This window comes from Morus notabilis, unplaced genomic scaffold, assembly GCF_000414095.1.
Source record: "Morus notabilis unplaced genomic scaffold, ASM41409v2 Scaffold276, whole genome shotgun sequence".
In the NCBI taxonomy this organism is placed as follows: Eukaryota; Viridiplantae; Streptophyta; class Magnoliopsida; order Rosales; family Moraceae; genus Morus; species Morus notabilis.
Window position 1 is genome coordinate 1182838 of NW_010361626.1, and position 12818 is coordinate 1195655.

At 29.7% G+C, this 12818-nt stretch overlaps 1 protein-coding gene across 1 annotated transcript; it reads right to left on the reverse strand.

Annotated features, from left to right (window-relative positions):
• Window positions 1-3463: 3463 nt before the first annotated feature.
• LOC21408692 lies at window positions 3464-3835 on the reverse strand. The gene has a single exon (XM_010100275.2). It carries the CDS (start codon window positions 3833-3835, stop codon window positions 3464-3466), a length of 372 nt encoding a protein of 123 aa, XP_010098577.2.
• Between the last annotated feature and the right edge of the window lie 8983 nt (window positions 3836-12818).

Genomic DNA, 12818 nt, shown 5'->3' on the forward strand with positions numbered 1-12818 from the left:
TAAGAAGTTGAAGTGAGTAGAACTTTTACCTACAACACAAGTAAAGTTATTTATATTTTATGTATGATGTATGAAAGTGTTTGTCTAATGTGTATATTTTGAGATGGATGTCTTAAAGAAAGAAAAACCGAAATGTTATCATGTCGCGGCACCCACGGACTGCACAGCGGAAGAGGCAGCTAGACTCTTTTTTTCGCAACGTGGTCAAGTTGTGGGCCGTGATGTTTTTGCCATTTATTTTTGAAAGGCAATATGAAAATGTTTCAAGAGTGGTTTTATGAGATTTTTGAGCAAACATGGAACGTGGCCACCCAAAAGAAGAATATGGGCCAAATCCTGAAAGAACTGGAATTCTAAAGAAATGGGCTTGGAGAAGATGATACATGCCAAATATCAGAAATAGTAGGAAATAGACCAATATGAAAAACTTAAGAAAGTATATAGGTTAATTTTTAGTTATAAAAATTAATAGGTCATAACTTGTCAAGTTATGGTTCATAACTAAATAAGTTATGGATAAACTTGTCAAGTTGTGGTTTATAACTAGATAAGTTATGAACAAACTTGTTAAGTTATGGTTTATAATCAGATAAATTATGAACAATAACTTGTCAAGTTATGGTTCATAACCAGACAAGTTATGGTGATCCCAAGATTTAGAAACAGAGCATTTACCATGGTCAACTTTTTATACGACAATAAATGCAAAGTATAATGTTGTAATATTAAGAGCAGATTAGGAGCATACAATTAATAATTAGCAACAACGAGATGGAGAAACAATTCAGGACTATACAAAAAGATTTAGTGCAGAAATAGTTGAGCCTTTTCCTCATCAACTCGATTCCAATTATTAGAGGCAATTATATTGGAATGGGTTGAAACTATTCCAAAGAAATGAGTTGGTATTTAATGATCTATCTGATTTGAAAACAATTAGTAGTGCTATGAAAGTAAAGAAACATGTGATAAGAAGAATGAGTCGAGATTATAGAGAAAGTCAACGATGAATTAGAGTAATACTCACCGATTGTACTAGTAGTTCTGCAAATTATGATCCTCTAACTTCTCCAGATTACATAGAAATTTGTTGGTTAACTTTATTATATAAGCACTTATCTATATTTTATATAGTTTTATAAGTAATGTGATATCTAATAGTTTATAAGTTTGTTATTTATGTGTTACTTAGCATAAAGAATAGAGGAATAAGTTTAGCGAAACAAACTTTCATAAGAAAGGAGGAAATTGTAATGCCACAATTTGCTAGTTTAGATTTAATTTGATTTGAGTAGAGGTTTAAAGAAATTTTGAGGTTTCGAAAGTAAGATTATTAGTTCTATTTATTTTATGATGTCATAAGGAATTTTATCTTTACTTTGAAATAAATATAAAGAAGAGAATAAATGATATATGAAATAAATAAATAATTCTTTATTGATATTAAAATGTCTAAATAACATTAATGTTATATTTATTCTTAAAGGCATTTGGACATAAACGCTAACAATCTTTTACTTGCATTTCAGGTGAATAAATGTGACATGATACGCATTTCTATGGCCTCGACATGTTTCTTAAGATCCTTAACCAACAGAGTTTTCCGTCTTCATGAATGGGTCGACTATATTGTCTTATGATGCGATCTTATATATTTTTACGTGCCATTCTTTTATCAAGTCCCTTATCACATGATACTTTCTGCCTATGTGTTTATTCATTTTTTGATATCTTGATTCTTTGATATTAGCTATTACCGCACTGTTATTATAATACAGTTTTAATGACTTTTTCATACCTTCACTATCATGAATTATCTCAAGATCCATCAGAAACTTTTTGAGCCATGGAAACATGCCGCTTGGGTTGGATTTGGTAATTAATACAAGGGTTTATGTTTTTTTTTTCTCCCAATTTTCTGAATTCATACTACTGATTTTGTTGTGGGAAGCTGCCAATTTAAGAGTGACAATTCGTGATAGTGGGTCGTGTTCGTGTTAACTCGTTTATTAATCGTGGCCTATTTATTAAACGTGTTAAAAATATTAATCCAAACACGACCCATTCATTAATTGTGTTAATCGTGTCAACCCGTATAACCCGTTTAAATTAATATATTGAATAAATAATTAATATAATAATGACTTACTTAACACGGCCAAGACACATTTAATATGTTTATTGGTCAATTTATCTTTTTCTTTAAGAAAAATAAATGAATTTTACCTACAAATATTAAAATTCACATTATTTGTATTTAATATGTCATATAAACTTTTATGTTGTATCACATATCATTAGATTGCAGATGACGCATATAGTTAATTGTGTCAATTTTGTCACTCGTGTTAAGAGGTCAACCCTAACATAACTCATTTATTAATGGTGTTAATCATGTCAATCCGATTATGACCCAAACCTATTTATAATAAACCCAAACCTGCTAACTTTGTACGAGTTTCAAGTCGTGTCGCTATTCGGATTATCAGCCCTAATTGCCATTTAAAGTATCGTACGTGCAGTCATTCTTTTATCCATTATGTGCCACTTAAATTGGGAAAATATGTTATAAATATTTAAGTACTCTATGGGTTCTACTTGTATCGTTTTATTTTGTTTCCAATTCGTTTCGGTGCTTTTGCTCACCTGAAAATAGTTTCTCACGATTCTTTATCAATAACTCATGTTGTGATCATATTGAGGTACTGTTTCATAATTCATGTTTGTGCTTGGTCTAATTGGCGACGAGGACATGGATGTTATGGATATAGCGACTGGGGATGATGAAATTCACCAGCTCAATGAGATGAAAAATTATCTTTTTTTTTTTTTTTTTTTCCTGTTTAAAGAAAAGTAATGAAGAAAAAACCTCAAATTGTATATAAACTCAGAGATTTTCTAAACTGTATTTGGCTAACTTAGGTAAACGGGGTGATTACTTCGAGTTTATGATTCTTGCTCAAAATAGTCTTTTGTACAATCTCAAATGAGTAATAACAAAAACTTCAGTCATCATTTGAACCAATAAAACAAACGAGATTTGAATAACTCGTTCCCTCACTCCCCACGACGTCATTGTATGGTGTCAATTTTGTTTTGCTCTAATTATCAATAATAATAATAATAAAAAATTGAAAAATTTACTGCTCTATCTTTTTATTCATCAAGGGGTTCAAATAAGTTGCGAATTCTGTTTTTTCCTTCTTTGAATAATGAATAAACACATGAAAGACTTAAACGAAAAAGAAAAAGAACAAAAGTAAAATATGGGTTTAATATATAATAAATTTCTTAGTAATATAAACATGTAAATTCGTCTAAAACTTATTAAGCATGCAACTATACTAACCAATACATATTAACAAAAAAAAAATTCATACTAAACGACTTCTCAAGAAAAAAAAAAAGAAAAGGAATGTACTAACCAATAAGGCAGTGCATATGGAAACCAAATTAAGCAAAACTATAATTTGATTTTCGACTTGCAAGTAGACTGCACATTCCTAGAAGCAATTGAAAAGGAGATGTCGCAAGTGCTAAGAGCCGTGGCACGTATCTTCACAAACTCGAATAAACGAACTTTTCCATGTAGAGCAGCCGTTGCGGTCAAATTCAAGCTTCCCGCGGCAACATCGTCGAAGAAAACCGGATTGGTGATGATTTTTCCGACCATAAGATCGGCCGAAGTAGTGGTGTTAAGCTTGCCACGCGCAGGGACGAGATTTTGCCCTATTGGAACCTCAGCGACGACGCCGCCGCGATAATTCACGTAAGCCGTGGCGTTCTTGAACTCGAAGCTTCCTACGTTTCTGTGATTGTTGATCGTTATCGTCATGTTTAATGTGATATTGCGGACGAAAAATATTGAAAACACATTAATGTCTTCTAGGCCAACAGGGTAGGCTGTGATTTCCGGCTCTTTGGGTTTGAACGTTGTGAACCACAACGTTGTGAAGACTAAAGCCACAACGATTAAGAAAGTTGCTGTTATTCCGCAGCAAATTTCTAGGCCTTTCCTTGATGATTTCATATTTGATGTTGTAAAGGAACGAGCTTGCTTAATTGTGCTTGTAGACTAAAAGACTTTTAAAGGAAGTAGAGAAGAAAAAGGAAAAAAAAAAAAAAAAAGGGAAAACGAAAGCTTTGCAGATATAAGTTGACTATTTCTCAAATCATTACCTGAAAAGGATTCGGATTCCTTCTCTCAATCCAGTTGATAGTTGATACTTTATGTTTTTTTTTTTTTGTTTAAATTTAAATTTTTAAGCAGTGATGCTTATCTATATAAAAGATGGTAATTTTTTTTTTTTTTTTAAAAAATAAAACGAACCTGTTTTGATAACACACAGACAAATATTTATACATTGCAAAATAGCACAACGTTTTAATTTTGAAAAAAAAAAAAAAACCCACTTCCTATCGTTATCTTTTGCTAGTTAACCACTTACTTTATATCGTGATTAATCAGTAATAAACATATAATTACATTACTCAATAATAAATTAAAATTGACCATTAATTAATTGAAACTAATTAACCATCAAATTAATTAATAAAAACTAAAATTAAAAAAAGGTCATTTTTTTTTTAGTTTTACTAGTTGGATCTCGTGTACGTTCAGTTGGACAAGTTTATTGAATGCGGAACTGAAAATCATGTTGTAATTGTGCCTCATATTTTGGAGAATGTAAATATGTATGTGTGTCTATATATATATATATATATATATATAGAATGAAAGAAAGATGGATAAGTAATCTTCAAAATTGAAAAAAAGTACATGTCCGTGTTCATTGCATTTCGAGAAACACGGTACCTTCTCTAATACCATATTGAGAAAATTTCTGAAGTAAATTCACTGAAATAAAAATATAGTATTAGGAATTAATATTTTCTTTAAGGACCAAGAAATTACAGAAGAAGCGGTGGCAGCAATGAGTAAAAGAGTTAAATGACCATCAGATTTTAATTGCCACCGTAACCAGCGACAACAACAATTAAAGAACAGACGAACATTTGATACATAACAGAGTAACAAGATAAAATTTGAAGAATTAGTAAGTGATTAAAAGGTTAGAAGTGAAAAAGCGAAGGTATAAAATACTAAGATCTTGTTTGGTATGAGGATTTGTGTCATGGTTTGAATCATAATTCGTGGCTCAGTACAGTATTTTCTCTCATAAAAAATACACGTAAACTGAAAATAATTCTGAATCATAACTCTAAATCCGTAAACCAAACATCCACTAAATCTATGCACCCTCTCCAATACCTAAACCAAAACAACTATTCTCCAGAGGAGAGCCTACTATTTGGCTCGTTTTAATTCGTTTCTTTTTCATTCTTTTTTGATCCAACAATCAACGTCTTTTTTTTTTCCGTTGCTAAAGCATCAAGATGAACATGGTTTAAATTATTAGCACAAGAGTTCATCTCAATAATAAGGGAACCACAATCAGAAGTAATACCACAAAAATTTGGCCGTGTAATAGGTTGACCGTGAAAATTCGTCACCAAAAATATGATCAACTTCGAAATTGTTTTGCGCAAATTTTACAGTCTTAAACACGATTTAAAAATCACAAAATAGTAAGAACACACGAGAATTATATTGGTTCATCCTTAATCACGAGCTACGTCTACTGTGAGGATGAGAGAATCCACTATTTTTAGTAGAATTATTAGCACAAGAGTTCATCTCAATAATAAGGCAACCACGATCAGAAGTAATACCACAAAGATTTGGCAGTGTGTTTGAAAGAGAAACCACTCAAAACAAAGATAATTAAAACACTACCTAAAAAAAAAGGAAGTTGTAAGAAGAAAGGCAAGACAAAGCTATACAGAAGAAAACACAACAACTATAGCCATTAATAAGTTTTAAAGAACAGGGGACACAAGAACATACAAAGATATCATGCAGACGCAAATCATCTTCTTGACATTTTTTTTTGAAATCATCTTTTTGACATTTTGAATTCCTTGGTTTTTGTAAGATCCAAGATTGTTAATTAGTTACCTTTTAATATACACTAGTTTTAGAACGTGCGATGCACGTATTTAGTTATAATTAAAGTTTTTATAATGTAAAATATACAAACAACAATAAACAAGAAAAAAACAGACAAAAATTATTGTTTAGAGATTCAAAAAGAGTATACATACAAAATTTGCACACTTAACTCTACCATAAAATGTAGAGTTTAAATCCCCCGCACATTATTTTTTATTTTTTAAGAAGTATATATTAATAGTAGTTTAAGTGAAAAAGTTATGTTTAATCATAGAAATACATGAAACATTCTAAATTTAAGATAACAAAGTAAAAAATAAATAAAGGAGTTGAAATTTAAAAATGAAAGGAAAAAAAAGTAAAACACCTAAAAACTTACCGTTTTAAACCACTGTAGGATGACCATAAATTATGAAATAAAAAAATTTAAAAAATAATGGAGTTAAAACTTAAAAATGAAAGGAAAAAAAAGTAAAAGACGTGCATAAATGTTTTAAAAAAATAAATAGAAACAAATTCCAAACGCACACATAGTCTCTATTTTTTTTCCAATTTTGGTAAAATAATTTTTAACTCTTTATACGTTGATAATGAGGGTATGTCTAGTTGCAGTGGTAGAATAGTAACAATAATAAGAATGATAATAGTAATGGTAATGAAATAGAATGAAAAAGAAAGATAATTTATTTGTTTAGTTAGAGCTCCACAAATATTATGGAAAAGTTTACTTTCATTTTGACATAACTGCTCTTATATAAATTTTAATAGAAACTATGAAATAAAAAAAAAAGACAGAGATGGAAAAAAGGGTAAAAAAGAAGAAATAAAATTTAGGGCAAGAATAACTAAAGATGAAAAATAAAATGAAATTTCAGAACAAAAAGAAAAAGAAGGGGTAAAAAAAGACTAACATAAAAAATAAATAAACTTTAAGCTAAAAAATAAAAAAAAAATAAAATAGGCGTCAAAATTTTTTTTTTTAAAAAAATTGAAAATATTTTAAAACAACAAAATATTTAAAAGAAAACAAGAAAATGAAAAGGTTCATGATTTTTTTTAGATCTATAAGTTTTTTATTAATTAAATAGAATGATATTAAGGTCATTTTATATTTTAAAAATCAACTTAAAGATACTAAGAAAATATTTTTAAAAATATTGAGATTTCACTTTTAATATTTTGAGAAACATAAATTATTAAAAGCATATTTTATTATAACACATGATACTAAAATAATTTTATCCCAATATATCCTCCCTACCATAAAAGAGAGAATCTATATATAAATTGGGGGAACTTTTGGCCTATTTGAAATAGAATTACCACAGAATGTAGAACAGGAGAGAGAATCCAAAATGATATTTGTAATTTTTTCTTTTTTTGGTGGAAGAAGATATTTATAATCTTCCATTATTAATAAAATTCGCTGGTAGATATAGGTCTGATTAATAACCGAACCACTAGAAAAAATTTTGCTTTTCTCTTCCACCACCTCGTAGAATATGGCAGATAATCCAAAAAAACAGTTAGGCTTTGATATAGGTATGGACAATTTTTTATCATTAAATGTAGTTAAAATCGTATCATATTAAAAAAGAAAGTATGCAAAACAAAAAATTCTCATAATAATTGAAAATAGAAGATTTTTGATAGTTTATCTTTTCAGAGCTTATTGGATAAGATTATTTCTCTCACCTTCGTGTCAACAAGTCTGAGTCAACCTGTCACGAATGAAGGTTTCTGTTTCTGGGGTGGGGTCGCCCCCCACGATTCGTCGCCCTTTTTTTTTTTTTTTTTTTTTTTTTTTTTTTTTTTTTTTTTGGAAAAAGTTTCACCCTTTTTTTTTTTTTTTTTTTTTTTTTTTTTTCCATGTTGCTAGGAAAAGATTCACGCGCTAAGCTTACTTCAGCCTCGTTTGTTTCGCTGATTCAAGTTTAAAAATTAAATTTTGTTATAGTAAAAAGCTCTCATAAACAGTTATATTTAACTTTTTTACTACAGTAAAATGCTCTCATATAAAATCACATCTCAACTCGAATTTTAAACTCAAATCAGCGAAACGAACGAGACCAACTCCACGCATCGCACTCTGATTGAAGTGTCTTTAAAGACGTATCCACGTGGCGGATTATAATTAGTTGGCTACATTAAAGTGTTGTTTAGTTGGGGGATTCGTTCTCTGATTCGAATCATAGTTCGTGGTTCGATACAGTATTTTTTCTCACAAAAAATACACGTAAATTGAAAATGATTTTAATCACATGGTTTTAATCCATGAACTAAACGTATCCTAAGTGGCCAAGCGTCGACATTTTGTATGCTAAAAAACTGAGCTTACACAAAACAAGACGTACTGAATCACACGCGGAAATATAGTTCGACAGCCTGACCACATGTCGTTGTCTTATTCACCGCGGGAGTAAGTGGCGGGTCCTACCAACGATGCGCGTGTCTTCCACGACGCCGCCGCGATAATTCACGTGAGCCGTGGCGTTCTTGAACTCGAAGCTCCTACGTTTCTGTGATTGTTGATCGTTATCGTCATGTTTAATGTGATATTGCGGGCGAAAAATATTGAAAACACATTAATGTCTTCTAGGCCAACAGGGTAGGCTGTGATTTCTGGCTCTTTGGGTTTGAATGTTGTGAACCACAACGTTGTGAAGACTAAAGCCACAACGATTAAGAAAGTTGCTGTTATTCCACAGCAAATTTCTAGGCCTTTCCTTGATGATTTCATATTTGATGTTGTAAAGGAACGAGCTTGCTTAATTGTGCTTGTAGACTAAAAGACTTTTAAAGGAAGTAGAGAAGAAAAAGGAAAAAAAAAAAGGGAATACGAAAGCTTTGCTGATATAAGTTGACAATTTCTCAAATCATTACCTGAAAAGGATTCGGATTCCTTCTCTCAATCCGGTTCATAGTTGATACTTTATGTTTTTTTTTTTTTTTTTTTTTTAAATTTTTAAGCAGTGATGCTTATCTATTTTACAGCCGCGCACTACCCACATTTTTTTTTTTGCTATAAAAGATGGTAATTTTTTTTTTTTTTTAAAAATAAAACGAACCTGTTTTGATAACACACAGACAAATATTTATACATTGCAAAATAGCACAACCTTTTAATTTTGAAAAAAAAAAAACCCACTTCCTATCGTTATCTTTTGCTAGTTAACCACTTACTTTATATCGTGATTAATCAGTAATAAACATATAATTACATTACTCAATAATAAATTAAAATTGACCATTAATTAATTGAAACTAATTAACCATCAAATTAATTAATAAAAACTAAAATTAAAAAAAGGTCATTTTTTTTTTTTAGTTTTACTAGTTGGATCTCGTGTACGTTCAGTTGGACAAGTTTATTGAATGCGGAACTGAAAATCATGTTGTAATTGTGCCTCATATTTTGGAGAATGTAAATATGTATGTGTGTCTATATATATATATATATTATTAATTTATCAATTCATTTTAAAAGTTTAAACTGTTAAGAGGTGGATCAATAATAATTTTTATATTTTAACACTCTCCCTCTCATGTAGACTAGACAATGTGTAATCGTGTGGGGTAAATTAATTAAAAAATTCAACACGTGAATATTTAAGCTCGAGATATATTAAAGACCCAATACATGATGATAATTTTAAATGTGAATAAAAAATGTAATTACGCGAGTTTAAACCTAAGATCTCCCGCTCTAATATCATAAAAACCAATATGATAAACTGGTGTATTTTGTTATTCACAATAGGCTGATGAAATACAGAATATAAATAGAGTTTGAATCCCCAATTAATTTCTTAAAAATCTGTTTATACAATCTTCCATATAAAAAAATAACATCAATCGACTATCTTTACAAAATCGTTGATAATCTCAATATATATATATATATATATATATATATAAAATATGAAAGAAAGATGGATAAGTAATCTTCAAAACTGAAAAAAGTACATGTCCGTGTTCATTGCATTTCGAGAAACACGGTACCTTCTCTAATACCATATTGAGGAAATTTCTGAAGTAAATTCACTGAAATCAAAATATAGTATTAGAAATTAATATTTTCTCTAAGGACCAAGAAATTACAGAAGAAGCGGTGGCAGCAATGAGTAAAAGAGTTAAATGACCATCAGATTTTAATTGCGACCGTAACCAGCAACAACAACAATTAAAGAACAGACGAACATTTGATACATAACAGAGTAACAAGATAAAATTTGAAGAATTAGTAAGTGATTAAAAGGTTAGAAGTGAAAAAGCGAAGGTATAAAATACTAAGATCTTGTTTGGTATGAGGATTTGTGTCATGGGTTGAATCATAATTCGTAGCTCGCTACAGTATTTTCTCTCATAAAAAACACACGTAAACCGAAAATGATTCTGAATCATAACTCTAAATCCGTAAATCAAACATCCACTAAATCTATGCACCCTCTCCAATACCTAAACCAAAACAAGAGAGGAGAGCCTACTATTTGGCTCGTTTTAATTCGTTTCTTTTTCTTTCTTTTTTGATCCAACAATCAACGCCTTTTTTTTTCCGTTGCTAAAGCATCAAGATGAACATGGTTTAAATTATTAGCACAAGAGTTCATCTCAATAATAAGGGAACCACAATCAGAAGTAATACCACAAAAATTTGGCCATGTAATAGGTTGACCGTGAAAATTCGTCACCAAAAATATGATCAACTTCGAAATTGTTTTGCGCAAATTTTACAGTCTTAAACACGATTTAAAAACCACAAAATAGTAAGAACACACGAGAATTATATTGGTTCATTCTTAATCATGAGCTACGTCTACTGTGAGGATGAGAGAATCCACTATTTTTAGTAGAATTATTAGCACAAGAGTTCATCTCAATAATAAGTTCATCTCAATAATAAGGCAACCACAATCAGAAGTAATACCACAAAGATTTGGCGGTGTGTTTGAAAGAGAAACCACTCAAAACAAAGATAATTAAAACACTACCTAAAAAAAAGGAAGTTGTAAGAAGAAAGGCAAGACAAAGCTACACAGAAGAAAACACAACAACTATAGCCATTAATAAGTTTTAAAGAACAGGGGACACAAGAACATACAAAGATATCATGCAGACGCAAATCATCTTCTTGACATTTTTTTTTTTTGAAATCATCTTTTTGACATTTTGAATTCCTTGGTTTTTGTAAGATCCAAGATTGTTAGTTTGTTACCTTTTAATATACACTAGTTTTAGAACGTGCGATGATGCACGTATTTAGTTATAATTAAAGTTTTTATAATGTAAAATACAAACAACAATAAGCAAGAAAAAAGGGACAAAAATTATTGCTTAGAGATTTAAAAAAAGTATACATTATTAAGTAGTCATAACAAAATTTGCACACCTAACTCCACCACAAAATGTAGAGTTTAAATCCCCCACACATTATTTTTTCTTTTTTTTAAAGAAGTATATAGTAATAGTAGCTTAAGTGAAAAAGTTATGTTTAATCATAGAAATACGTGAAACATTCTAAATTTAAGATAACAAAGTAAAAAAAAAAAATAAAAAAATAAAGGAGTTGAAATGTAAAAATGAAAGGAAAAAAAGTAAAACATTTAAAAACTTACCGTTTTAAACCACCGTAGGATGAACATAAATTATGAAATAAAAAAATTTAAAAAATAATGGAGTTAAAACTTAAAAATGAAAGGAAAAAAGTAAAAGATGTGCATATATGTTTTCAAAAACAAATAGAAACTAATTCCAAACGCACACATAGTCTTTAATTTTTCTAATTTTGGTAAAATAATTTTTAACTCTTTATACGTTGATAATGAGGGTACGTCTAGTTGCAGTGGTAGAATAGTAACAGTAATGAGAATTATAATAGTAATGGTAATGAAATAGAATGAAAAAAAAAAATAATTTATTTGTTTGGTTAGAGTCCACAAATATTATAGAATTAAGCAAGTTTACTTTCATTTTGACATAACTGCTCTTATATAAATTATAATAGAAAAAAAGGGCAAAAAAAAAAAAGAAATGTAGGGCAAGAATAACTAAAAACGAAAAATAAAATGAAATTTCAAAACAAAAAGAAAAAGAAGGGGTAAAAAAGACTAAAATAAAAAATAAATAAAAGAGGCGTCAAGAATTTTTTTTTAAAAAGCTGAAAATATTTTAGAACAATAAAATATTTAAAAGAAAACAACAAAATGAAAAGGTTCGTGATTTTTTTTAGATCTATAAGTTTTTTATTAATTAAATAGAATAATATTAAGATAATTTTATATTTTAAAAATTAACTTAAAGGTATTAAGAAGACATTTTTAAAAATATTGAGGTACTTTAATATTATGAAAAACATATATTATTAAGGATATATTTTACTATAACAGATAATACCAAAATAATTTTATCCACGCATTCGTCGCCATATGATTCACGAGCTAAGCTTACTTCAACTCCACGCATCGCACTCTGATTGAAGTGTCTTTAAAGATGGATCCACGTGGCGGATCATAATTAGTTGGCTACATAGTACCCAAGCGTCGACATTTTGTACGCTAAAAAAATGAGCTTACACAAAACGAGACGTAATGAATCACACGCGGAAATATAATTCGACAGCCAAACCAAGTGTTCTTGTCTTATTCACCGCGGGAGTACGTGCGGGCCCTACCACGAAACGCGGACAGTTGCCACGCCAACCAACGATGCGCCCTTGTCTGCGCGTGTCTTCCACGCACCAATTGGAGCCGCTAATGTTAAAAAAATCTCGATTTAATTTTTAAATAAGTATTATTTATTATATTTA